This window comes from Chlorella variabilis, assembly GCF_000147415.1.
Source record: "Chlorella variabilis unplaced genomic scaffold CHLNCscaffold_8, whole genome shotgun sequence".
NCBI lineage: Eukaryota > Viridiplantae > Chlorophyta > Trebouxiophyceae > Chlorellales > Chlorellaceae > Chlorella > Chlorella variabilis.
The window spans coordinates 580,184-605,064 of NW_005435080.1; the positions used below are offsets into that span (position 1 = coordinate 580,184).

The following is a 24,881-nucleotide window of genomic DNA, read 5'->3' on the forward strand; positions in this document are numbered from 1 at the left end:
CGGCGCTCCCCTATGCAGTGCAGAGGCCTCTACAAGCCGGTTTTCACCGACTAGGCCTGCTCCTTTCCAGTGACAGCTGGCACTCGACTACCTCCCCAACCAGGGCCGCTATAAGCTGCCTGCGGTGCAATCGGTGCTGTTCGGGATCGTGCCCATCAATAGAGGGCAGTCCCAGCCGTAGAACCCCAACCCTGGCTGCAGCACCATGGCCTCCGGAGCCAGTGCTCCACAACCGGACCTCCAGCGGCCGCTGAATGGGAGCCTTGCTGATGCGCCGGCCGGTCCAACCACTCCCGACCTGCAGGAGCCCCTGCTTCCTCCCGCCGCCGCTGGCGGTGGGGACGCCGGCGGCGAGGCGCCGGCGGTTGCTGAGAGCAAGCGGTGCGAAACTTTTGGGGCCTCCCCCGTGTGCATGGTGTGCATCTCGTCCCGTGTGCATGTTGCACATTCTCACAGTCCTGCCCCTGGCCGAGGGCCTGCTGATGGGCTGCTGTGGACGGCAGCCCGCTCCCCTACCAACCCCTCGCTGATTCCTCCGGCACCTGCAGCATCCTCTTCTTGGGCGGGCCGTTGGTGATCGAGGAGGTGCGCAGAGTGCCGCTAGTCATGCAGATGCTGGATGATCAAGCAGCACAGTAGTGTGCTCCACGTTTAGCCACTGCTGCCGCGCCCAAATGCCACCCATGGCCCATGCCCATCCTCAACTGCTCGTCCCTCCCATCCCCGCAGGTGGTGTCCTATGCCTCCACCCTGGTAGCCATGGGCATGGTGGGGCGCCTCGGGGCCAGCGCCCTGGGAGCATACACCCTTGCCCACAGCATCACCAACATCACCGGTGCGTGCCCGCCTGTCTCCTGCGCCGCTCCACACCTCTCCACCAAACCCCGCTCGACTTCTATTTGTTCCTGTTCCCTTTTCCCCCTATTCGTCTGTCCCTTAACCTTGCCCGGCTCTCCCCCCCCTGCAGGCATCGCCCTGCTCAACGGCGTGACGGGGGCCGTGGACACCTTTGGCTCCCAGGCCCACGGCTCCCGCTCCTACGCCGCCATCGGGCTGGTGCTGCAGCGCGCTCTGGCCTTCTCCCTGGCCACCTGCGCCCCGCTCATGCTCCTCTACGCCTGCGCCCACCCGCTGCTGCTGGCGCTGGGGCAGCAGGCGGCGCTGGCGGCGGCGGCGGCGCGGTACATCCACCTCTTCGCCCCAGTCGTACCGCTGCACGCCATCAACCTCTGCCTGTACCGCACACTGGCCAGCCAGGGTGCGGCGCCTCGGCCAGCGCCCGCCTGGACCAGCCTGCCATGCCTGCTTCCCATGCAGTCCCCCTGCTGCTCCTGCTGCCCCTTGGCGCCGTGTGCCGCCTCCAGGCAGCGCCAGCCAGCTCCCTCACCCCGCCAGCGCACCCACCGTCCGTGCAGGAGCCACCATGTATGTTCTTGCGGCGGGCGCCGTCTTCTTCGCTGCCACCGGCCCCATCAACTGGCTGCTCATCTTCAAGCTTGGCATGGGCCTGGACGGCTCGGCCCTGGCCTTTGTGGCCTGCGAGCTGATCTACATCGCCTGCCTGCTGGCCCTGTGCGCCCTGCACAACGCGCGGCGCCCCCCCCAGGAGCGGTGGTGGCGCGGGTGGAGCCGCGACGCGCTGCGCGGCTGGGGGCCCTTCCTCCGCCTCACCCTGGCCGCCACCGCCATGATTGTGGCAGGTGAGGAGGGTGGGCAGGCCAGGGCAGGCCAGGGCAGGGCTGCACGCCCGGGGGCATGGTGTGTACTTGCGACTCGGTGCTCACATTTTGTGCCGTTTCGCTCCGTTTCTTTCCACCCCGACCCTGCCTTCGTCAAGACTGGTGGTTGTACGACATCGTAACCCTGCTGGCAGGTGATCCCCGCTGTGGAGAACCGCACACCCACGCCTCAGCAGCCTCGAGATTCCTCCCAGGGCCTGCCGTCGCGGTGGTGTGCCGTGAGCGGGCTGCAGCCCCCACCCCCACACCGCCCCACCTCCGCGCTTCCGCCTTCTGCCCCCTGCAGGCCTGCTGCCCTCCCCTGACGTCGCGCTGGCCGCCACTGGCGTCATCTACAACATCAACACCACAGGTGGGCGTCCATGCCTTGCCGCCTGCATGCCGGCCCGCCAGCCAGCCCCGCCGCCTCCCGCCTGCTGCCGCCCTGGCGGGCTTTCTGTCTGTCTGGGTGGGTCACCCGATTGCCTCCAAATCTTGCAGTCTTCATGGTGCCCTACGGACTGGCCTATGCGGTGTGCGCCCGCGTCGGGGCGCTGCTGGGCCAGCAAAACCCGCGAGGCGCCAAGCTGGCGGGTGCGTTGACAGGAGGGCAGCCACCTGAAATCAAGAGTGCTGCTCGGCTGCCATCCCTGCCTGCACACTGCCATTCCTGCCTGCCCTGCCTGCTCACGCCACTCCTGCCCGCTCACCCGCCCCGCCTGCAGCCGAGGTTGGCACCGCCATGGGCGTGGGTGTGGTGTCCCTGGCGTCGCTGGCGCTGCTGCTGCTGCGCCACCGCGCCGCCGCCCTGTTCACCACAGACCCCGCCGTCATCCAGGCCTGCGCCGCCCTCATGCTGCCGCTGGCGGCGCTGCTGCTGAGTGAGTGTCGGGGCGGTTTGGGGGGCGGAGATGCGCAGCTCGGCGGCAGTCCTGGCCTTTCTGCCGCGACGCTGGGCTGTGTCGCCTTGTCCCCGGGCATTTGGCAGCGGCACTTGCAGCACAGGAGCATCCTGCGCCCCGCCCCACTCTCTGCCCCACTCCCCTGCCCTGGCGCCGCGTGCAGCCAACGGCACCACGGCGCTGCAGTCGGGCATCCTGCACGGCTGCGGTCGCCAGAAGCATGGCGCCGTGGTCAACGGCGCAGCCAACTATGCGCTGGGCCTTCCGCTCATGCTGCTCTTCGCCTTCAAGCTGCACGGCGGCGCGGAGGGGCTGTGGTGGGGCATCGCCGCCGCCTCCCTCCTCCAGGCCGCCGTGCTGGTGGCGCTGGTCAGCGGGTTTGACTGGAGGGCAGAGGCGGAGCGTGCGGCGCGCCTGGTAAAGCACCTCTCGAAGGCAGACGGCCTCGGCTCGCTGGCTGAGGAGGGTGGCGAGGAGGCGCAGCTGTCGGGGGCGCGCAGCCTGGAGGCGGCGGTCTCGGGCGACGCGCTGATGCCGCTGCCGGCGGTTCGGGGCGTGTGAGATCTCCCGCTCAGCGGCTCTGCCTTCCCATTTTTGTGCACCACTTTGTTCGCAGCGGCTCTTACATTGTATAATACAGGTGTGTGCAGGTGTGTACCTACTGTGGCTGATCTGGCATGTGTCATGCGAGGTGGCAAAAGGAAAGAAGTGCAGCAGGCACTGTGCGGTGTGTGGCGAGTCTTGTGGCGCAGCCCTCGGCATCGGCCTGCCAGGCCGGGTGGGCATCGCGCACGGTGCGCAGGCGCGCCACACAGCTCTGTTGCACCCGAAGCTGGAGCCACAGGCGATCTGCCACATGCCGCCGGGCCGCCCCTCAATGTTGGCCAGCACGTACCTACAGATGGGCGGCGGGCAGCTGGAGGCGGTATCGTCGAGGCAGGGCGGGGCAGGGACACATGTGCTTCCGCCACAGCCCGCCGGTTGATAGCTGCGGTTGGTGCCTATGGCAGCATGTGAGGCCATAGGGGCCAGCTGGAACCTCTGCCGCAGGCGGAGAGCTGTCAGCGGCGGCAAGGCACCACTTCCCCTGCCGACACTCCCACCGGCACCGCAGACCTCCCTCATCAGTTCGATGGCTTCGTTTGCTTGTGCTGCGCCGCGTGCAGCCAACGGCACCACGGCGCTGCAGTCGGGCATCCTGCACGGCTGCGGTCGCCAGAAGCATGGCGCCGTGGTCAACGGCGCAGCCAACTATGCGCTGGGCCTTCCGCTCATGCTGCTCTTTGCCTTCAAGCTGCACGGCGGCGCGGAGGGGCTGTGGTGGGGCATCGCCGCCGCCTCCCTCCTCCAGGCCGCCGTGCTGGTGGCGCTGGTCAGCGGGTTTGACTGGAGGGCAGAGGCGGAGCGTGCGGCGCGCCTGGTAAAGCACCTCTCGAAGGCAGACGGCCTCGGCTCGCTGGCTGAGGAGGGTGGCGAGGAGGCGCAGCTGTCGGGGGCGCGCAGCCTGGAGGCGGCGGTCTCGGGCGACGCGCTGATGCCGCTGCCGGCGGTATCGGGGCGTGTGAGATCTCCCGCTCAGCGGCTCTGCCTTCCCATTTTTGTGCACCACTTTGTTCGCAGCGGCTCTTACATTGTATAATACAGGTGTGTGCAGGTGTGTACCTACTGTGGCTGATCTGGCATGTGTCATGCGAGGTGGCAAAAGGAAAGAAGTGCAGCAGGCACTGTGCGGTGTGTGGCGAGTCTTGTGGCGCAGCCCTCGGCATCGGCCTGCCAGGCCGGGTGGGCATCGCGCACGGTGCGCAGGCGCGCCACACAGCTCTGTTGCACCCGAAGCTGGAGCCACAGGCGATCTGCCACATGCCGCCGGGCCGCCCCTCAATGTTGGCCAGCACGTACCTACAGATGGGCGGCGGGCAGCTGGAGGCGGTATCGTCGAGGCAGGGCGGGGCAGGGACACATGTGCTTCCGCCACAGCCCGCCGGTTGATAGCTGCGGTTGGTGCCTATGGCAGCATGTGAGGCCATAGGGGCCAGCTGGAACCTCTGCCGCAGGCGGAGAGCTGTCAGCGGCGGCAAGGCACCACTTCCCCTGCCGACACTCCCACCGGCACCGCAGACCTCCCTCATCAGTTCGATGGCTTCGTTTGCTTGTGCTGCGCCCGTTGCGGCCCCCGCTGCGCAGTTCACAAGAGGAAATTTCCTGAAGAACCCTATCGTCTCGCTGCAGCGTCTGGTGGTGTATTGACGATGTCTGGGGCAGTCGCCAGCAATGCTGAAGCGCGCACATGTGCGAATAGCGGCATGAGGAGCACATGGCAGCCGCCTTTCTTCTGTTCGCTTCCGCCTGCAGCCCTGCCAGGCGCCTGGCACCTCGCCCGCCTCCCGCAATCTTTGTGGACTCTTGGATCGCTGGAGCCCAGCTGCAGTCCAGGCCTGAGGAGCCTTGGCGGCAAGCCATCGATCAGGGGCTAGGCGTCCATCATCGAGGCAGCTTGCCCCGCGCGGCTGCTCCCAACACACCACATCTGCACCAATGGGGCACGTCGGCGCCAAGCTCTCCGCTGCCGTCGGGCCAGAGACGCCAGTGCCGGCAGATGGCCGCCTGAGCCGCAGCACCGCCAATTGGGAGCTGCCGCCTTGGGTCGATGATGGCTTTGAGAGGTGGGCCGCCAAGGAGATGTGGCCAGCTCCAGCAGACCTCTGGAGTCGCACGTCTGTTCACTGTTCGTGCGCACAGGGACGAGATGGCGGCGAGGTGCGAGAGCGTCCAGGCCTGGCCCTTCCTCCGCACTGGCGTGGCGCCCCGCGAAGGCCAGCGCCTGTACATGAACGTGCGGTGGTCATGCCATGAACCATTCGTCCATGCCATGAAACATCTATCATGTAGTGTGGCTCTGTTGTGGTAGGACGCCGCAGTGGGGCAGCTACCACACCTGCTGTTGGCAATCTCCCCGCCTCGCAGATCCACTACGCTCACGACGGCAGCCACCCGTACACCTACCGTGGCTGGGCGCGCATGGTTGGGCACGTGACCGAGGCAAGCAGGCCACCTTGCTTGTTACTTGCTTGTGTGGGCTTCCAGTCTGGTTTCAGCAAGAACAAGGTTGCACCGCTTGGCGGACTACAGCCCGTCTTAGTTCCAGCCGTAGCAGCACTGCACATCTGTTGTACCTGCTCCCCGTCACCCTCCAGCTGCCCTGCTTGCCTATCCACCTGGCAGGTGCTGCCGCCGCCACCCCCGGGCCTGTATGCCACATACAGCGGCCAAGAGGTGGAGCTGAGCAGCGAGCAGCTGGAAGAGACGCGCAGCGCTGTGCCCGCGCTGCCGCCTTCCTTCATCAGCAATTGCGCCTGCGGGCGGGTCCACACTGCAGACACTGTGCGTAGCTGGTGGCAGCAATGCGCTCCACAACAGCGCTCGCAGGGCGGGCCCCGCCGCTGGGCACTTGCCTTCCCACGCCATCAAGGGACGATCCCATCGTCGCCATGCGGGCAGCTGCAAGAGGCTTTGGCTTGCATGGTTGCTCACAAGCCTGCAGACGGTGGCCGACTTTGGCGCGGTCCACGGCCAGCGGGTGCGAGGCAAGCTGAGGCTGAGCTGCGACGACGAGGGTGAGGAGCAGGGCAGCCAGCTCCAGGACAGCCCTGAGGGCGCCCACCGGCTGCCCCGCCGCATGCCCTGGCCTGTTCATAGCAACCCCGGCTGCTTCAAGCCGAAGTTCAGCCCATGCTGCACTGGTGCAGCGGTGCGGCTGTGCGGCTGTGTCCGTGAATTCGAACGTGAGAGTGGAGTGCTGCTGCTGGCGCCTGCTGTGCCGCAGGAATGCTGGAGCCCCAGCTGGGCGGGGAGTGGGATATCGAACTGATCCACAACGACAACAAGCAGTGCTGCTGGGTAGGCCTGCGAAGCGTAGCACTGCCCTTGATGCATGCGGCACAGCGGAGATGCGCACCGGTGGGAGGCCGCCCTGCGCCTGCCTGTTGCATGCACCTCGCAGCGTTGCGGCCGCCTTCCACACGGCCTGCTCCCCTCCCTGCAGGTGCTGTGTATGATGAAGCATGCTGGCCCTGTGAAGTCGACCCTGCCTGAGGCCTATCCGCCTGGCGAGGGCGCCAGCAGGTGCTGGATTCCGCACCCCGGCGGCGGCTGGGCGACGTGAGACAGCCGCCCCGCTGGTGCACAAGCACCGGCACGGTGGGCGGCCGCAGACAACACCGGCCAGCTTCCCGACGCGCCAGCGCCGTCATGCTGCTGTGCATGCAATTGCGCTGCATCGGTAGAGGGTTGGTGAGCAGCAACGATCGTAGATAGGGTTGAGCAGCGCGTGTGACGAACACATTAGACATCACATGTACATTGCCAGCCTACAATCGCTTTGCATGTTTAGCGGCACGTTTGCATGCTGTTTGTTACATGAAACACTCGGCACCCACTGAAGCAGCTGAACAGAACACAGGAAACCGAAACACAGGAAACCAACTCAGGATGGGAGGGGGGGCAGGATAGGGGGAGGGGCAGTCCGATGGCGTAAAATAACCGCCTGGGCGCGCCCTTCAAAGAGCGATGAATGATACTAAGGTACGGCTTAGTAGAGGCCACACACAGGAGGATGGGTTTCGTTTGTTTGCACAGGCCTCCCGCAAGGCAGGCCCGTCTCTCACGCTCCTGCTGGCGCCAGCTCGGCGCCAACTCACCGCCGCCAGGCTCAAGTGGCCCGTGCGCGCACCTCGTTTTCGTACAGCTCATGGTCAAACGCCCAAACGCCTGTAGCCAGAGGAAGTGTTGCAGGGTCCAGAGGGGTTAGCCGGTGCCTGCGCCTGCGCGGCTGCGGCAGCGGCTGCGGCAGCTTTTCGGCTGGCGCCACACTCACCGTGGCCCGTCCCCACGCGGCGCAGCTGGCTCACATAGTCGGCCGCCTTCTTGATGTCCTCCACCTGCAGCAGTGTGTGCCATGGGGGTGCACCGCGTCTCAGCAGCTCCTCCTCAGTCAGCGCCAGCCGGTGCCGCGCTAACGACTGTGCTTGTTGGCTGCTGCGCAGTGCCGCCACCCTATGGTACCACTGGTACTGTTCAGCCAGTACCTGGTCCTGCAGCATGTCCTCGATGTACTGCGTCAGCTGCGGGTCGCCGCTCTGGTCCACCGCCTGCAGCCGGGGCCAGAGACGAGTGTCCATGTGACGGTCCTTGCAGCAGCGGCACAGGCACATGGGTCACACGGGGTCACATCACCAAGCGCGGGGGCATACTGGGGCCTGAGCCGGCCGGGCGAGGCGGCCGGGCGCGCCGCGGATGCCGCCTGGTGGCGCGCCTGGCAACCCCCCCTCCCTGCCTTCGGTTCCCCACCTCCCCACAGTGCAGCAGCTTGTCAAAGGTTGACTTCTCCCAGGTGGAGCCCAGCTCCCTGGCATTCCAAAGGTCGCCTGGGGCCCCGGCCAGGGCAGGGCCAAGGCAGGTAGGACCGGGCAGGGCAGGGGGCGGGCAGATGAGCACAAATGGAAAGCGGAGAGGCAGAGTCCACTTGCTGGTTGGGCAGCGGTCACCCCCGGCGGCTTAAGATCCCCACCCCCCAGTTGAGCCTTCAGTGCAGCCCAACCCGAGCACCATTCACCCTTCGGCGGCGGCCGCCACACACCACAACAAGCCCAGCCCCGCTGCCCCTTCACCCTTCTCCGGATGGTCGAACTCGGTCTCGGGCATGACAATGGCGTTGAGCTTCACCCGCCCGCCCCGAGTGTTCTGCAGGTCAATCAGCTTCTGCGGGGCGGGAGGAAAGCGGGCGGGGGCAGGGCCGGGAGGGGAGCGGTTGGGTGCGGCCTGGCAGGCAGCGCCGACCCGCTGCGCGGCAGCAGATGTGGGCGGGCAGGCATGCAGGCCGGCATGCAGATGGCAGGCAGCGCCAGCGCTGGCTCACAATGCCACAAACCGCCACTGGCTCCACGCGTGCAGGCACCCCCCCCACACACCCCGCCGCCCGGCAGGCAGCGCCAGCGCTGGCTCACAATGCCACAAACCGCCACTGGCTCCACGCGTGCAGGCACCCCCCCCCCCACACCCCGCCGCCCACCCCTCCCCCCACCTGCGCATGCTCCCGCTCCTCCAGGCTGCTGCGGCGGAAGTACTCGGCGAACCCGGGCAGGGACACGGTGTCGCGGTCAAAGTAGCAGGACATGGAGTGGTAGACGTAGGAGATGTTGTATCTGGGAGGAGGGGAGGAGGAAAGGAGGAAAGAAATGGAGAGAGAGAGTGGAGAGAGGAGGAGGTGAGAAGCGGGGCACGCAGCTGGGCCAGGGAAAGCCTGGAGGTAGCTCAAGGTAGCCAGGACCCCCTGCAGCAGAGGTGTTCCCTGCCCGAGCGCCGCACACAGTCCGACCGACTGACTGAGGGTACACCCGAAATAGCAGATGAATGCCAACTAAACTAAAACTCACTCGATGTTGATCTGCTCGTTGATGGCTGCCTCCGCCTTGGGCTGGAAGGTCTTGGAGCGGGCGAAGGAGGCCTGCGACCCGCCGCTGGGCATCCCCGCCGTGGAGGCGAGCACGGGCGCCACCTGCGCGGGGTAGCGGCGGCGGCGGCGGGGTGGAGGAAGAGGCCGCTCCCGCCACCCAGCGGCTTCCCCTGCCGCCACACAATACAACGCAGCTGCAGACGCTCACCTCCTCAAAGGGTTTGAAGGTGACACCAGTGACGACCTCCTGCTTCTCCTTGGCCGCCCGCACCACCAGACGGAACCTCCGTGGGGTCGATGGTTTGATGCAGGGGGTGGCGCGGAGGGCGCTGGGCCCCGCGATCGCAACCTGCTGCATGCTGCTGTGTGTGCAGACTTCCACTGGCGAGGCTGCAGGGGCTGTATTCAAGCGTTCTGGAGCGGACCAGGTGTCGGCAACGGTGATCAGTGTGGTAGCCGCCCATTGTGGTGCCAAGGAGAACCCCGATGCTGAGCGGGCGGCGGCGTGCGGAGCACACAGCGCGGCTCACCCGCTGATTGTCTTTTGCAGCCATCAATGCTTGGCCCCTTAAATCATATAAGACCAGTTTTTAATGCAGGTGCATAGCTACAATGGCATCAGGGACGCTTGTTGCCTGCGCCTCCTGCCGCCGGCCTCGCCTTCCGCCGCCCTTCACTCCTCTGCTGCCAGCCACTCCTGCTCCTCTGCCGCCGCGCCCAGCCCCAGCCCCTTGCCGCAGTCCTCCACCAGACCCCGCAGGCACTCCCTCAGCTCCGTGCTGCGCTGCAGCTCCTCGCGCCAGCGCGGCCAGAAGTGCGGCTCCGAGCCCGCCGCCACCAGCTTCTCCTCCACGAACGCCACAGCCACCGCCGCATCCGGCAGCAGCTCTGCCCGTGGGCTGTGCCGCAGCCGCGCGCAGGCGCACGCCACACGCACCAGGCTGGCCAGCACCCCCTGCTGCGCGTCCTGGTGGGTGCGCAGGTGTTGGAAGTAGGCCGACAGCAGCGCCCCCGCCGCCAACGACACCACCGGCTGGGCGGCGGCCCGCGAGGCCTGCAGGTGGTGCCGCAGCGCGCAGCACGCATCGGCTCGCTCCGCGGCGTTGGGGCCTGTCGGCGGGCCTGCAGGTGGGAAAGCAGGAAGGGGGAGCAAATTCCCAGCATCTCAGCATGGCTTTCCCATCCCATCCCAACTGAGCCCCGGCACCCCTCCCACCAGCGCCAAGGAGGGCTCTCCCGCCCACCTGCCGCATGCGCCAGCAGGATGCTGTCCACCACCGCCTCCACCTCCTCCTCCGTCTCCGGGCTGGCGCCGACCAGCAGGTCGTGGTGGCAGAAGAAGGGGTGGGAGAAGCGGTTGATGATGCGCTGGGTGATGGACAGCGCAGCGGCGCCGCCGCGCAGGCCGCTCTTGGACAGGTCTGAAGGCGGGAGGAGGCAAGTAGGCAGGCAGGCAGGCAGGCCGGACATCTCAATTGGTGTGCATGGAGGTCATGGCAGGCGCAATGAGGGCCCAGAGTGCACCGAGGGCCCCTGGCAGCTGTAATGCGGTTGCACACAGGGAAGGCAGGGAGCTGAGGAGGCGTGGCGGCAACAGCCGGAACAGCGGCTGCCCAGCTGGCCAGCTGGCTCGCTGTCCACCCGTACTCACCCTGCTCCTGCACCATGGTCCACAGGGTGGCCCCCACCGACACGCACAGCTCGAGGCAGCCGGGGCACAGCACCGCCTCCCCCGCCGCCAGCAGCTGGCCCAGCCCGATGGCTGCCCTGGCGTCCAGCGCAGAGGAGCTCAGCAGCAGCAGGCCGGGCGCCGCCTCGCCAAGCTGGCCACCCAGGGCCAGCGGCACGGGCAGGCCCAGGGAGGGCTCCACCCACTTGGCATCCAGCCTGGGCAGCAGGGCTCGGGGGTCTGCGTGCATGCTGTGGTCGCACAGTGTGGCTGCCGCCGCATCCAGGAAGCGGTCAATGTGCGGCTCGGGGCCCGCCGCCGTCAGCATGACGTGCACCTGCGGGGACGGGAGTGGCAGGTCGGGGCGGGGTGAGTGGGCGGCCAGGCCAGGCACAGTCAGCTGCTGACTGAGCTGATTTGTGCTAAAACAACCATAGCAGGCCACAAAGCTACTGCGATTTGCTGACTCCACTTGGAAAGGGCCAAGGCATCACCCACGCACAGCACCCACCTGGTTCCTGCTGGTGGGGGCCCGGCGCTGCAGCACCGCCTGCGGTTCCGGGTCCTCCTCTTCCTGCTCCCCTTCCCCCAGCTGGGTGCTCCCCGTGCCCGCCGCCGCCGCGCTCAGCAGCACCGCCAGCTTCAGCAGCGGGGTGGCCGCCACAGGCAGCGCTGTGTCCAGCACAGACAGGATGGGCTCCAGGCTGCCGGCCGCCATGGCCGCCAGGTGGCTCCGCGCGCCAGCACCCAGCTGGCCGGCCAGGCCCAGCACAGCGGGGCGCAGCACCTCCACGTTGCAGGCCTCCATCTGATGAGACGGGGAAGAGATGGGTGGGGCAGAGGGCAGAGCAAGGCCGCAGCTTGGGTGGGCTGCCGGTTGCGCTGCTGCATTGTCCTGCCCCTGTGCAGCCAGCAGACATGCGCAGCAGCCCCAATCACCTCTTCTCCCTACCCTACCTTGACACTCAGCATGATGGGCACCTGCCCCGCCTGCGGTCCAGACATGGCGCCATCCCCGTCATAGTAGCGGCCGCAGCCGGTGGCCAGCACCTGGTCGCCCACCCGTACACGGCCGCACAGGTCATCCGCCAGGTGCACAGCCACCAGGGAGGCGCCCAGCTGCACATCGCCGGTTAGGAACACTACCTGGCCCTGCGTCAGTTGGCAGGAGGCAGGAGGCAGGAGGCAGGCAGCAGGAGGCAGGCAGCGTCGCGACCGGCAGCAATTGTCAAGCATGTGTCAAGGGAGCGAGCGGGTGCTGCAGCGGCTGCAGGGCCAAGATTGCCTGACACTGGGGCCCTTGCCAGCACCCACAGAGCGTGCCCATCCACCTTCTCACACCCACCTGCACCATGACCCTTGCCTGCTCCACCTCTAGCAGTGCTGCCTCAGTGCAGCACGGCTTCGGCGATGCGGCAGCGCCGTGGCTGTGCTGCGTGAACTCGTTTGAGCAGCAGGCGCACCGGAAGGTGCGGGCAGCGGGCAGCTGGAAGGGAGCGCTGGCCGCCACGCACACGCCGTGGCACGAGAAGAGGGCCCCGGGGGCGCTGCGCATGCAGTCCTGCGCCTCCCTCACGCTCAGCTCGGCGGCGGCAATGAGCTGGCGCGGGCGCAGCCACAGGCGCTGGCCCTGGGGCAGCGCCGCCGTCCGCTCCAGCACCGCGATGACCGCCTGGCGCAGCACCTCTACGGGCGGCAGGGCGCGGGGCAGCCGGTGTCTCCCACATTGCCTGCAGCCGGCCAGTGCCTCACCTATCACAGTCAGGCGCACCTGGGTCGGTCAACAGCGCTTCCACGACCTCCGGGTGTTGCTGGCTGCACGCCAGCTCCACCACGTCCACACCCAGCAGCAGGCAGCCGTCGGTGGGGTGCTGCTGCACAGGCTGAGTCTCCAGCCAGGCCGCTACGGCCTGAAGGAGAGGGTCGGCCTGGACGTGATCCATGCTGGTGCCTCTCTTCCTCTCTTGCAGAAGATAAACTCGAAGTAGCTGGCGAATGAATGAACGATGCACGCATGGACGGGATGGCGGAGGAGGAAAGATTGGCGGCGGGATGTGCCGCTGCCGCATGGCGGCCAACCTGCTGACTTCCACATTTCAAAGGCCAATTGCAAGTGCTGCATTGCAGACATCTGATTACAGCACCAATGGGAGGACAAGCAATTCAAAGAGCCATGTGCCAGCACACATCCCCGTCGTGCCTGCCCGGCACCCCCTGCATCTGGCCGCCGCATTTTCACCTCCTGCCTGCTGCACCATGCCTCCCGCAGCTGCAACATTTACAAATCGGTGAAAAAATACAGCAAAGGGATGTGTACATGGCCAGTGGGCAGGCAGCGAAAGGAGCGTCAACAATCAGGAATCGGGACAGGAGTCGTCAGGGTATGGCACGGCACAGCGCTGCCTGCGGGCTGCAGGGTGCGGCGCTGGTTGCGTTGCAGGCGTGCGCCAAGCTGTGCAGGGAGCCAGCGCCAGCCGGCAACGCACATGCCCGGGGCTTGCGAGCGCAGGAACACAGCCGCCGCCGCTACCGCTGCTCGCCCGGCGGCAGCAGCCGCTCCAGGCCTGCCTCCAGCCGCTCGGCTGCCTCGCGCGCCGCCGCGTCGCCGCGCAGCATGCCGCCGACCAGCGCCAGCTCAAAGTCGTTGTGCCACAGCGCCGAGAACTGGCCGCGGGCCAGCGCCAGCAGGGACGTCGTGCCCAGCGTGCCGGGCACCAGGTAGAGCAGCGCGGGCTGCCCCTCGTCGCCAAACCAGCTGAACCACAGCGCGCAATAGGTGACCAGCAGGCCCGCGCCGTAGCCCAGCACGCAGGGCAGGAAGTAGGAGCGGGCCACGCCCAGGCGGTGGGTCAGGTCGAAGCGGCGGCAGAAGACGGCCAACAGGCCAGGCAGCACCACGTCCCCTGCGGCACATGGGCAGAAGCGGGTGCAGGGCATGGCTGAAAGGGACGAGGCCGCCGCAGCATGGGAAAGCAAATGCATGGGCATGCATCCCGGAAAGAAGCGGCTGGATTGCCAAGCCCAGCCAAGCCAGTTGGCCAGCCAAGCCGGCCGCGCCGCTGCCGCCCACCAAGGCCCAGCAGCGCAAAGGCCGGGTTGGTGCCCAGCACGTGGTGGGGCACCCGCAGCACCATGGGCAGCTGCTCGTGGCTGGCGCCGCCTGTGGCCACCTCCACCATCACCGACTCGCCGCCCGTCACGATCGGCTGGATGAACACCCACCACACGTTTGCAAGGCGAGCGGGCAGTGAGCAGCAGAACTTGTGTGAGTGAAGGGCGGGTAAGAAAGAAGGTCCGGGGCGCACAATGTGCGAAAGGCAGACAAGGGATGGGGAGGATTTGGGGCTCCGGCGCCTGCAAGCTGTCTCCCCGGCCGCGAGCCCCGAGGCCTCTCACCGTACACAAAGGTGAGGCAGAGCAGGGTGGAGGCGACCTTGAGGTTGGGCAGGAAGAACTGCTTGAGGATGACCAACATGAAGCAGACGCCCATGATGTCCTGCAGGGTTGCGGTGGTGGAGGGAGAGTGGAGCGCAGGGAGCAGGACGGAATGGGAAGGCGGGCGCCGGCAGGACGACAGCAGCTGCAGCGGGCTGATCCACTCCTCTCAACCCTCGACAAGGAAGGAAGTGCGGAAGGAAGTGCCCATACACTGCACCACGTGCCCGCCCCACCTGCAGCGGCCAGCTCCACACCGCGTTGTGCCACACGGCCCACGTGACGCACAGGCCGCCCGCCAGCACGGCCGCAATCACGCCGTTGGCGGGCACCACGCCCACAGCCGGCAGCCGGATGTAGCTGCCACGCCACTGCGAGGAGCTGAGCTGGTTGAGCACCGCGAAGGAAATCATGCCGCAGGCCTGCCAGGCGCCCAGCGCAAACAGGGTCACCTGCGGCAGCACCCGGCGGCGGCAGCGGGGCAGGACTCAGGCAACGCACGAGTGGGACTGCCAGGCAGGCATGCACGCCAGGCAGCAGCCGGCCACGAGCGTGCCGCAATGCCCTGCACAGCAGTGCAAAGCCCAGCCAAAAGGCAGCTTCCTCGCCACGGGAACCGCTGCTGCGCATCCCCTTTCCAAGCGGCAGCAGCGGCATGCACACGCACACCCCACGCACCAGCACATACGCCAGCCACTTGTCCAGGAAGAAGAAGAGGGTGAGGAGCATGGCAGAGGCCAGCACCACAAACCCCACGGCCGCCCGGCTGCTGATGGTCACACTGGGCATCTCGCCCGCCCCCGCCTTGCGCGCTGTGGGCGTGCTTGAGTCGCGCCCCGCGCCCGCCAGGTGGCCGTGGCCCGCCCACAGCCCCCCCACCGCCACCGTGCCGGTGGCGATCAGCCACAGGGCCACGGTCGACCAGTCCACCGCGCCCTCTGCCGGCATGCGCAGCGTCACGCGGAGCCGCCCGCCGCGTGCTCCGCCAGCAGCTGCTGCAGCAGGGCGCCGGTCTCCTGGGTCAAGCTGGCCACCGCCAGGGTCAGGCCCTGCGCCTCGGTGCGGTTGGCCGACATGAGCACACACTCTGCAGGGCAGGGGGCGGGAAAGCGAGCAGCCCCGGCTTGCTGCACTGCTGCAGCTGACTGGTGTGCACAGCTGGGTGCCCCCTCCGCCTTGCAACAGGTGCGTGTCGCCCGCAGGCAGGCCCAGCACCCTCCACCCTTCCGCCCTGCCCCGCCCCGCTACCGTGCGCACCTTCCTCATTGTTGAATAGCAGCATCGCGCCGTAGCCAGCCCGCTGCAGCGCCCACGCCTTGTCCGCAAAGCTGCAGTTGCCGCGGGCGACCACGGCGGCGGCGCCGGGCGTGGGCGCCTGCGCCACCTTGCCGCAGGCGTTGACCGGGTCGGCAACCGCCACGGGGTACTGCTCGGTGGCTGTGTCGTTCAGGGCCATCCCAAAGGGCCCCGGGTAGCCGTAGAAGGCATCCAGGGGCGTGGAGTCATCGTCGGAAAGCACCGTGACCTCCACCTGCACGCACACACACAGGCGGGCAGGCCAGAGCCAATCAGCAGGGCTGTCCACTTGCAGCCCAGCCCAGCCCATCACAGAGGTCCGCGCTGCCAGAACCGCCGCCGGTGCCGCCGTCGGTGCTGCCGCCGCTGCAGGCAGGCGGGACACTGAACCGCCAACCCAAGGCAATAGATGGGACTGCCACCGGTCGGCCAAGGCCAGCCAAGCTTTGCTTCACATCTATGAGATCGCGGGGGCAGCAAGGGCTGACCTTGACAACCCACAGCCCTCTGAGGATCCCTCTGACTCACCACAGCGCCGTAGCAATCTCGCTGTGCGGCGACCAGGCCGCTAACCGATAGCAGCAGCAACGCAAGGAGCGCGCGGGGCACCACGACCGCCATAGTTGCTGTGCTCAAGCTGCGAGACCCGCCATGCCCGTCTCAACGCCGAACAAGGTGCAGCAGCGCGCCTGCCCCTTGCGCCAGCAGCCCATGCATGTTCCCGGTCCCGCTTTCTTCCGCCCCATCGCGGCTAATGTGGGGCCCCTGTGGTACAATGTGCGTTGCCAGCGACCGCCCCTGACATCGCCCTTCAATTGTGTGTGGCGACAAGCAGGCATGGCGGCGATGGTGGCCCATGCAGCAGTGCTTGCGGCCCCAGCAGTGAGCAGCAGCTCCCGCAGCACCCCCAGCAGCGCCATCCGCTGCAACCTGCGGTGCTTTACCACGGCGGTGCGCGGCCAGGCCCTCCAGCAGCAGCGCAGCCCGGCTCGCGCCCAGCGGGCCGCCGTGCTGGCCCGCGCCACCTTTGCAGCGGACGAAGAGGAGCAGTATGAGAAGGTAGGTGGCGGCGCAGCGGCTGTGGCGAGGCTTGGGTGGTGGGCGGCCCAAGGGCACGGGGGTGGGCGGCACTGCTGTTGGTCGCAGCGAAACGGATCAGCCACAGCCTGCTGCTGCTGCCATCATCCTGCAGGAGGACAACTTCCAGGAGCGCGTGGTGCAGATCCGCCGCGTGACCAAGGTGGTCAAGGGCGGCAAGCAGCTGAGCTTCCGTGCCGTGGTGAGCGCCCGCGGCTCGGCTTGTGCGCCATGCATGCCCCTGCTCGCCAATCGGCACGAGCCACCTGCCGGCTGGTTCTTGTGCGACAGTGCCACCAGTCGGTGCAGTGTGCCGTGAGCCCTGCCCTGACCTCCTCCACTCCCCGCGCGCCGTGCCGTGTGCGGCGCAGGTGGTGGTGGGCGACGAGAATGGCACCGTGGGCGTGGGCTGCGACTCTGCGGGGGAGGTGGTCCAGGCGGTGCGCAAGGCGGTGGTGGACGCCAAGCGCAACCTGGTGTCGGTGCCGCTCAACAAGAACAACTCCTTCCCGCACAAGGTCGACGGCATTTTCGGCGCGGCCAAGGTGCGGGTCGGGTCGACCAGCCTGGCCTGGCAGCGCCCCGCGGGCATGCGGGCGTATGGCCTGGGCGCGGTGCCCAAGGCGCAGCTGCCGCGCTCACGCGCGTGCGTGGTGCCCGGCAGCCGCACCGACATGCATGCAGCCCGCGGGGTGAAAGACATGCCTACATGCGCTGCCCTGCCCAGCCCCAGGCGTTGCCTCACTGCCTGCCCCGCCACCTCGCTCGCGCGCAGGTCATGCTGCGGCCGGCGGCAGAGGGCACGGGCGTGATTGCGGGCGGCGCGGTCCGCGTGGTGCTGGAGCTGGCGGGCGTGAAGAACGGCTTTGGCAAGCAGCTGGGCACCGCCAACCCGCTGAACAATGCGCGGGCGACGCTGGAGGGCATCAAGTCGATGCGCACTTTCCAGCAGGTGTCTGACCTGCGCGGCATCCCTGTGGCCGACCTCATGGGCCTCCAGGCCTGAGCCCGGCCCATGGCACGCGCCCGCGGCTTGGGTGGAGGCGACCACACACGGCCCCCGCAAGCCTCGCCGCCAAGCGTGCTGGCACCCGACAGCTCCCTGAGATGCGGCAACGCACAGCCTGCCGTAGCACCCCGTGTATAGCACCCCCTCCCCTCCACCTTTGCCCCCACGGCCTGCGCTTCGCCCCGTCGCCTTTTCCGGTCCCCTGCGCATTACGGGGCAAGCCAGGGCTGACGCTCGTGTTGGGGCAGCTGCGGCCGACCGCTCGCCATTCTATTCACTACCTCAGCTGCCACCAACACCTGTTGCGCACATAGTGTAATGAACGCAGCCCCTGAGCTGAGCGCGCTGGCAGGGAGGCAGGCACGGCAGATGGAAGTGGGCTGCTGGGCACAAACCGCGCGAGGCAACCACCTGCCAGGCTCCTAGCCTGTTTGGGAAGTTTGGGAAGCCGTCCTGCATTTGCCTAGGACCTCACATTACGTCAACACAGGGCTGTTGACATCATTGGTGGTTCCCAAAAGAGGATACAGCAGACAGAAGAATACAGTGCAGGGGGAGTGGGCAGGCAACACAGCACAGGATGGCACGCGGCTCAGCAGCGGCAGCTATCCCCGTGGGTAGGTCAGGTGGGCGGTGGGTTCAGGCTGGTGGGCCAGCCGTCGCGTAAAGCCCTTTCATAACTTGTCCAGCTGGACATTACTTTGGGCCCTCCCATCACTTGACCAGCTTGACGGTGGTGACATGGTGCATCAGCAGGTCGAGCACCTCCTTCTTCTTGCTGGCGATGCTGCTCTGGATCGACGTGACCGCCTTGGACGACTCCTCGGTGAGCTTAGCCACGTTGCCCTGGGAGCTGCTGCTGTCCTCGGCCACCTGCGCAGGGGGAGGGATTCCGGGAGGCAGGGACCGCGGGGGGTGGGGTGAGGATGTGAAGGCATGGCAGGGGGGATGCGGCGGGGGCCTAGGGTTTGCAGGGGGAATTGAGGACGTGGCCCGCAGGATGTGCTGAGAGCTGCGCGGCGGCGACAGAAGCAGCCAGGGGAACCACAGGCTGGTCCAGCACCGGAGCGGCCCAGCGGCCAGCTCTTGTGCAGCCCGCCAGGAAGAGCCTGCATGCACGTGGGCGCCAACAGCGAGCGGGACCCAGGTCGCGCGGCAGCCAGCAGCTGCGCCCCACCTTGCGCTTGAACTCAGCCTCCCGCTCAGCCTTGAACGCCGCTATCTCGCGCTCCGCCTCGGTCTTGGCTTGCTTCAGGCGCTCAGTCTTGGCTGCAGGCCGGCGCAGGCGCAAAGGTAGGGCAAGGCAGGGGGCAGGGGGTCGGCACCGTGCAAGGGCGGGCTGCCAGCAACAGCGCCAGCACTGTGCTGCGCATCTTGCCTGTTTTTGCTGCGCCCACACTGGCTGCCATTCATGCCGCAGCACCAGACATACACATACAGCTGCCACCCTCACCTTTCCTGGCCTTGGCCACTATCGCCTGCGCTTCCTGCTCCGCCGCCAGCAGCCGCTGGATGCCGTCCTGCCCCGCTGACACCTCCATGGCGCCCGCTCGCCGCTCGTGCCCCTACTGTTCTGGATGCTGGTGCTGGCGAGTCCCCACCGGCGCCTCGATCGCGCTGGTGCGGGCTTTGGTCTCCGCCACCCGAGACCGAGGGCTGGGGGTGGCACGATCGCAAGAGGTAGAGGTCGGTCGCACCGCGTCTGGCACCCCGAGCGGCGGGTGGCAGGGGTTTTGGGCCACGACGAGGGCAAGCACTGGGGCTCTAAGGACGGCCTGCTGGACGCGTTTGCCGGGCGGGGCTGGGTTGCACAACGCTGGAGTGGCGCGGGGAGCGTGGGAAGCGCCCGCAAGGGTCTTGCACGGCTGGGACGCAGCACACAGCAGGCTGCATGGGCGCTCAAGGTGCTGCCTGCGCCCGCCTCTGTCCTTTTCCACTGCCCGGTGGAGCCCCTCGTGTGGATTGCAGGCCCGATGAGTCACAGGAAGGCAAGTCACTGCGGCATGCCGCTCCTCCTGCCGCCTGCAGCAGCATGTCGGGCGTCACGCTGGCCCAGAAGCATGGGGCACCAGCAGCATCAATATCATGACCGGGAGCACCGCCAGGGAGGGCGGCGGCGTGCATGATGCCGCACCTCACCCAGTGCCTCCATCGCCCAGCAGCCCAGTCTCGGCCCGTGGCATGCAGCAGCAGGCAGCAGGCAGCGTACAGGAGGCGGGGGCGCCGCAGGGGGCCTGCCCCGGCGCCGCCATCGCCCATCGCCGCCGCTTCTCCCGCCGCTGCCTCCTGTTGCGCGGCAGGCTGGCCTGCTGTCTCACACTGATTCTGTGTCCTGCCACGACTGATTTCCTTCGCTGGGGGCTCACAGACATGCCGCATGACCTTTGTTGGCGCAGTTCGAGGCCCCGCGCCACGGCAGTCTGGGGTTCCTCCCCAAGAAGCGCTGCAAGCGCGGCAAGGGCAAGGTGAAGTCCTTCCCCAAGGATGACCAGACCAAGCCGCCGCACCTGACGGCCTTCATGGGTGAGCACACGCGCAGGCTGCGGCACGGCGGCGCCGCAGCGCAGGGGGCTGCATCGGCTGGGGCCCGGCTGGTGCCCGCTCGCGCCCCCGCTTGCGCCGTCTCCTCTCACCACCACCACCGCTGCGCGGCCCCCCGCCCCCTGCAGGCTACAAGGCGGGCATGACCCACATCGTGCGCGACGTGGAGAAGCCTGGCTCCAAGCTGCACAAGAAGGAGGCGGCCGAGGCGGTGACCATCATCGAGACGCCGCCCATGGTGGTGGTGGGCATCGTGGGCTACGTCAAGGTGGGAGGCGCTGGGGGTTCTGGTGCAGGGCGCCATGGAGGCTGCCTGGCGGGCAGAGGGCCGCCTGGCGCGCTTGTTTGGGGACGGCAAACCGCAGGCCCGAGTCAGCCTGGCAGCTGGCAGCACAGCCGCACCCTCGCGCCGCCATGCCCACACGGCGCTACAGCACCGGCCGGCCGCTCACGCTGCTGCTCCTCGCCCTGCCCCCGTGTTGCCCGCCTCCTCGCGCAGACCACGCGCGGCATGCGCAGCCTCAACACCGTGTGGGCGGAGCACCTCAGCGAGGAGGTCAAGCGCCGCTTCTACAAGAGCTGGTACAAGTCCAAGAAGAAGGCCTTCACCAAGTGAGATGCAGGGGGAATCTCATGCGCTGGGGCCGGGAGGGCCGGCCCTGGGGCCTGGCGCGTGGGCTGCGCTCGGGAGGGCTGCGCTCGGTGGGTTGCAGCGAGGGCCGAGGTCACGGCTCGCCACGCGCCGCTCGCCCCGCGTCCTGCCGTGGCCGCCACGCGTAGAGCCTGCCTGTTCTGACTGGCGCCTCCCGTACCGCCCCGCACCGCCCGTACCGCCCGCAGGTACGTGAAGAAGTACGCCGACGGCAAGAAGGAGGTGGAGGCGGAGGTGGCGGAGCTCAAGAAGCACTGCTGCGTGATCCGCGTGCTGGCGCACACCCAGATCCGCAAGGTGCCGGTGGGCCAGAAGAAGGCGCACCTCATGGAGATCCAGGTGGGCAGGGTCAGGGCCCGGGCCAGGGAAGAAAGCACGGGTAGCGGGTGAGGGACTGCGCGTGGGAGCAGGCGGGCCCGCGCGCGTGTGCGGCGGCTTGAGCGGGGCTCCGCACGGGGCGGCGCAGCGGGCTGGCGCAGCCGCGCGCCGCGCCGCCCCTCCCTCGACGCCCCCTCCTCCGCTCCCGCCTAGTCACACCATCACGCCTAGTCACGCCTCGTCAGCACCACAGCGCAGCGACCGCCGCCGCCCCACCCCGCCCCGCCCCTCCCTCCCTGCCCTCCCGCAGGTCAACGGCGGCAGCGTGGCGGCCAAGGTGGACTTTGCCTACGGCCTGCTGGAGAAGGCGGTGTCTGTCAACACCGTGTTCAACCAGAGCGAGATGGTGGATGCCATCGCCATCACCAAGGGCCACGGCACCGAGGGCGTGGTCACCCGCTGGGGCGTGTCGCGCCTGCCCCGCAAGACGCATCGCGGCCTGCGCAAGGTGCGGCGGGGCGGCGGGCCTGGCTGGGCCTGGCTGGCGGGCTGGCGCGTGCCTGCCTGCAGCCTGCGTCTGTGCCTGCCTGCAGCCTGGGTTCTGCGCCAGCCTGCCTGCTGCCCGCGCCCGCGCGTCCGTCATCCCCGCCTGCCTGCCCCCCGCCCCCGCTCCCCGCCACCAGGTGGCCTGCATCGGCGCCTGGCACCCGGCCCGCGTGGGCTGGACCGTGGCCCGCTCCGGTGCCATGGGCTTCAACCACCGCACGGAGATGAACAAGAAGGTGTACCGCATCGGCGTGAAGGGCGAGGAGTCGCACGCGGCCACCACCGGTGAGGGCTTACAGCCATTGGCGCCAGCTTGTTGCGCCGTTTTGGTTGGTTGGTCTGGCCGTGGCGGCCGGCTTGCTGCGCATCCGCCCCGGCCTGCCACTGCTCCGCCGCTGCCGCGCCTCGCCTCCCCGGCTGCTGGGTGATGAAAAGCTTGATTCCCCTGCTGATGCCACGTGATCGATCAATCGTATTCGTACACTGACAGCAGCCGCGGCACCCCCTGCATCGCGCCTGTCCTGCCTGCACCACAACCTCACACACCTGCCCTCCGCCCCACACCCCAACACCCCTGCCCCTCCACCAACACCGACCCCCTCCCAACCGCGCCCCGCCAACCATGCAGAGCACGACGTGACGGTCAAGGACATCACGCCCATGGGCGGCTTCCCGCACTACGGCGTGGTGAAGGAGGACTATGTGATGATCAAGGGGGCCTGCCCCGGCGTCAAGCGCCGCGTCATCACCCTGCGCAAGTCGCTGTTCAAGCAGACCTCGCGCTCCGCGCTGGAGGTGCGTGCTGGCGGGACCTGGCTGGTCTGCTGCCGGCCGCCTGCGCCCCGGCCCGTGCGCTGCCTACCTGCCTGCCTGCCTGTGGAGCGGGCTGGGCACAGCCTGCTGCCTGCCTGCCAGCCATCGCTGCGCCTGCTGAGCCTGCCTGCCTGCCCGCTCCGTCCCGCCGCCCTGCAGGAGGTCAAGCTCAAGTTCATCGACACCGCCTCCAAGGTGCGGTACTGCCATGTCGTACCGCCATGTCGTACCGCCCTTGCCGTGCTGCTCTGCCGGCCGCCTTCTCCATGCCCGCATGCCCGTGTCTTGCCAGGGAGCACGTCGGGCAAGCACTTGGGGAGATGCTGGGCATGGCCCGTGTGCTGACCTCTGCCTTCCCTTCCTCCCTCCCTCCCTGCAGTTCGGCAACGGCCGCTTCCAGACCTCCGAGGAGAAGGCCAAGACGCTGGGCCGGTGAGGCAGCGCCGTGAGCCAGCAAACAGCAGCATGAGCAGCTGCATGAGCGGCATGAGCCAATGCGCAACAGCCGTGAACAGCAGGAGCGACGCGGTTGCATCTGCAGCGAGCTGCTGCGCCCTGCTGTACCAGCATGTGCTGAGCGATGCATCCGTGGCTCTTCCCTGTGCTGCTGCAGCCTCAAGGCCTGAGCGGGAGCCTGAGGGCTCGGGCCCGGCGGGATGTGCGAGCGCGACCCGCCAGGCCCTCCTTCCGGCTGTTGAGGCGCGGCAGCGGCGCAGGAGACTGGCGCGTGGCCGTGCCTGCTGCCGCCAGCGCATGTGCTGTGGCGCCGCTGCGGCGCGCGACGGCGGCAGTGGCGGCTACAGCCGCGGGGCCCGCATGCTCTCTGTGTGAAGCCCTGCTGACTGTAAGCACACCCCAGCCTATTAGTTGACAGCAGTATCTAGAGCAAGGTTAGACATTAAATAAAAGGTGCCTGGGGGTAGGGATGGAGTGGACGCCCTGCCGGCGCCCAAACGACAGCCGCAGCTAACACGCGGAGAGCCACAGCCAGCGGCACTGACAAAACAGAGCTCTCATGGATTACAGTGTGTCTTGGAACTGCCGAGCAGCCCTGGGCCTTCCCAGCATGCACAGCGGATCCTGCTCAGCTTGGCTGGCCGTGACTCAGTCAAAGCCAGACACGATGCCAAACTCTCTCGCCCTCCGCTTCTCCTCCTCCACATAGCTCTTGCCCCGGCTGGCCTTGCCCTCGTCCCGCTTCTTCTTCTCCTGCAGCGAACGGGCAGGCCAAGTGGAGGCGATGGATGAGCGCTTGCCGCATGCAGCCAACCACGCTGAATGGGAGGCAGCGGCAGCAGATGTGCTGCAGGCTGCCACACTGATGCACCCCAAAACACAAGTCACGTTTACCTTTTGATTCCAGCTAAACTTCTTGTCCCCCTTCAGCCGCTGCTGCTCCTCCCGCTTCTGCTGCCGCAGCAGTTCCGCCTGCTCCACCGCACGCCGCGCATACATCGCTGCACACGGGCAGGCCAGGGCGGGAGGGGCAGCGAGGGGAGCGTGGCGGCGGTCGGCAGCCAGCGGCGCATCGAAATGCCGGCATGCTTCAGCCTGTGGCCATTCGCTCACCAGACTCCTCTGCCCGCAGCGTCACTGCCTCGCGGTTGGCCTCCCGCTCCTCAAAGGTCTCCTCCTGCTCCTCCCCGCCCCTGTGCGTTGTGCCTGAACCCCTGCAGACAGAGCAGGCAGGCAAAGCGGGGTTGCCAAAAGGCCTGGGCTGCCGAAAGCAGGCCATCATGACGCAAGTTAACGAGCAGCAGCAGTGGTTTGAGCTGAGCAGCGCACCAAGCCCAATTCTGCTCTCCATCGTCGTGCTTGTTTGGCACAAACAGCACGCTGGGCCCTCCCTGGTACCCATGCTGCTTCAGCGTCTCCAAATCGATCTGCTGCCTCTGGCGCTTGGCGGCGGGGCCTGCGGCGTCGGCGGCGGCGCGCCCCTTGCCGCCCTCCTTGCTGCCGGGGCCGCCTTCCTGCTCTGCATCACTGCCACTGCTGCTGCTGCCCTCCTCGCTGTCGTCTGAAAGCCCCGCCAGGGCGTCCAGGTAGGCTTTTCTGCACAGGGTGGGACATGACTCTCAGAGGAGGCATGGTCAGCTGCTCAGCGATGTATTGACCACTTTCAGCAGCAGAAAGGTGCGAGAATAGGGCTCCGCACTTTGACATTGCTTGCTTGCTGATTGCGGTCCGAGAGGCTCAAACGCCGAGCGACTGAACCGCTGGGAAGACGAAACCTGGTCGAAAGTAACCTGGGAGCCCGGGCTGAGGCGCAGGGGCTGTCCCCGCCGCCAGCGGGAGCCATGCGGGCGCCGACAGCGAGAGGTCGTCTTTTGGAGGTTCAGGCAGCTCGACAGGCAGAAGTGCTGCCTATTGGTTCGAGTCACGATCTCTGGGTTCAAGGAGCTCTCTGCAGGCATGAAGCTGAGACGTTGACAGGACGTGCTTAGTCGCAGCGGC

At 67.7% G+C, this 24,881-nt stretch overlaps 9 protein-coding genes across 9 annotated transcripts; 4 read left to right on the forward strand and 5 right to left on the reverse strand.

The window, feature by feature from the left end:
• Positions 1-205: 205 nt before the first annotated feature.
• On the forward strand, positions 206-3,181 carry CHLNCDRAFT_144825 (hypothetical protein; the record flags this gene model as incomplete). The annotated part of the gene is made up of 9 exons (XM_005848190.1): positions 206-381; positions 549-585; positions 730-835; positions 968-1,258; positions 1,416-1,700; positions 2,026-2,091; positions 2,220-2,312; positions 2,444-2,599; positions 2,784-3,181. The coding sequence occupies 9 exons, from the start codon at positions 206-208 to the stop codon at positions 3,179-3,181; spliced, it is 1,608 nt and encodes a 535-aa protein (XP_005848252.1).
• A 442-nt stretch (positions 3,182-3,623) lies between these two features.
• Positions 3,624-4,867, forward strand: CHLNCDRAFT_144826 (hypothetical protein; the record flags this gene model as incomplete). Its single annotated transcript, XM_005848191.1, has 3 exons — positions 3,624-3,633; positions 3,787-4,181; positions 4,805-4,867. The coding sequence occupies 3 exons, from the start codon at positions 3,624-3,626 to the stop codon at positions 4,865-4,867; spliced, it is 468 nt and encodes a 155-aa protein (XP_005848253.1).
• Positions 4,868-7,328: 2,461 nt separating this feature from the next.
• CHLNCDRAFT_144828 (hypothetical protein) lies at positions 7,329-9,429 on the reverse strand (the record flags this gene model as incomplete). The annotated part of the gene is made up of 8 exons (XM_005848389.1): positions 7,329-7,387; positions 7,494-7,557; positions 7,705-7,767; positions 7,967-8,043; positions 8,287-8,377; positions 8,700-8,820; positions 9,052-9,173; positions 9,280-9,429. The coding sequence occupies 8 exons, from the start codon at positions 9,427-9,429 to the stop codon at positions 7,329-7,331; spliced, it is 747 nt and encodes a 248-aa protein (XP_005848451.1).
• A 3,837-nt stretch (positions 9,430-13,266) lies between these two features.
• On the reverse strand, positions 13,267-14,964 carry CHLNCDRAFT_144830 (hypothetical protein; the record flags this gene model as incomplete). Its single annotated transcript, XM_005848390.1, has 5 exons — positions 13,267-13,643; positions 13,811-13,946; positions 14,144-14,236; positions 14,412-14,627; positions 14,854-14,964. The coding sequence occupies 5 exons, from the start codon at positions 14,962-14,964 to the stop codon at positions 13,267-13,269; spliced, it is 933 nt and encodes a 310-aa protein (XP_005848452.1).
• A 167-nt stretch (positions 14,965-15,131) lies between these two features.
• Positions 15,132-16,092, reverse strand: CHLNCDRAFT_144831 (expressed protein; the record flags this gene model as incomplete). Its single annotated transcript, XM_005848391.1, has 3 exons — positions 15,132-15,262; positions 15,433-15,706; positions 16,000-16,092. The coding sequence occupies 3 exons, from the start codon at positions 16,090-16,092 to the stop codon at positions 15,132-15,134; spliced, it is 498 nt and encodes a 165-aa protein (XP_005848453.1).
• Positions 16,093-16,257: 165 nt separating this feature from the next.
• Positions 16,258-17,891, forward strand: CHLNCDRAFT_35091 (hypothetical protein). Its single transcript, XM_005848192.1, has 4 exons — positions 16,258-16,530; positions 16,664-16,750; positions 16,920-17,093; positions 17,324-17,891. Exons 1-4 carry the CDS (start codon positions 16,309-16,311, stop codon positions 17,552-17,554), a joined length of 714 nt encoding a protein of 237 aa, XP_005848254.1. The 5' UTR covers positions 16,258-16,308; the 3' UTR covers positions 17,555-17,891.
• Positions 17,892-18,039: 148 nt separating this feature from the next.
• On the reverse strand, positions 18,040-19,098 carry CHLNCDRAFT_57605 (hypothetical protein; the record flags this gene model as incomplete). Its single annotated transcript, XM_005848392.1, has 3 exons — positions 18,040-18,430; positions 18,735-18,826; positions 19,011-19,098. 3 exons carry the CDS (start codon positions 19,096-19,098, stop codon positions 18,272-18,274), a joined length of 339 nt encoding a protein of 112 aa, XP_005848454.1. The 3' UTR covers positions 18,040-18,271.
• A 397-nt stretch (positions 19,099-19,495) lies between these two features.
• Positions 19,496-23,293, forward strand: CHLNCDRAFT_35097 (hypothetical protein). Its single transcript, XM_005848193.1, has 11 exons — positions 19,496-19,545; positions 19,954-20,080; positions 20,227-20,366; positions 20,598-20,710; positions 20,939-21,089; positions 21,379-21,576; positions 21,752-21,899; positions 22,243-22,409; positions 22,587-22,622; positions 22,807-22,859; positions 23,041-23,293. The coding sequence occupies exons 1-11, from the start codon at positions 19,531-19,533 to the stop codon at positions 23,051-23,053; spliced, it is 1,161 nt and encodes a 386-aa protein (XP_005848255.1). The 5' UTR covers positions 19,496-19,530; the 3' UTR covers positions 23,054-23,293.
• A 238-nt stretch (positions 23,294-23,531) lies between these two features.
• CHLNCDRAFT_144835 (hypothetical protein) lies at positions 23,532-24,726 on the reverse strand (the record flags this gene model as incomplete). Its single annotated transcript, XM_005848393.1, has 5 exons — positions 23,532-23,636; positions 23,778-23,884; positions 23,997-24,097; positions 24,213-24,479; positions 24,674-24,726. The coding sequence occupies 5 exons, from the start codon at positions 24,724-24,726 to the stop codon at positions 23,532-23,534; spliced, it is 633 nt and encodes a 210-aa protein (XP_005848455.1).
• Between the last annotated feature and the right edge of the window lie 155 nt (positions 24,727-24,881).

What these genes read in the sequence shown, in the direction of transcription:
- CHLNCDRAFT_35091 (XM_005848192.1), top strand. Translation starts at nt 16,309, where the DNA reads ATGGCGGCGATGGTGGCCCATGCAGCAGTGCTTGCGGCCCCAGCAGTG. An exon ending in AAGAGGAGCAGTATGAGAAG is followed by an intron (nt 16,531 to 16,663) that starts GTAGGTGGCGGC and finishes ATCATCCTGCAG; the next exon opens with GAGGACAACTTCCAGGAGCG. An exon ending in GCATTTTCGGCGCGGCCAAG is followed by an intron (nt 17,094 to 17,323) that starts GTGCGGGTCGGG and finishes GCTCGCGCGCAG; the next exon opens with GTCATGCTGCGGCCGGCGGC.
- CHLNCDRAFT_35097 (XM_005848193.1), top strand. An exon ending in GTCGCACGCGGCCACCACCG is followed by an intron (nt 21,900 to 22,242) that starts GTGAGGGCTTAC and finishes CCAACCATGCAG; the next exon opens with AGCACGACGTGACGGTCAAG. An exon ending in CCTCGCGCTCCGCGCTGGAG is followed by an intron (nt 22,410 to 22,586) that starts GTGCGTGCTGGC and finishes GCCGCCCTGCAG; the next exon opens with GAGGTCAAGCTCAAGTTCAT.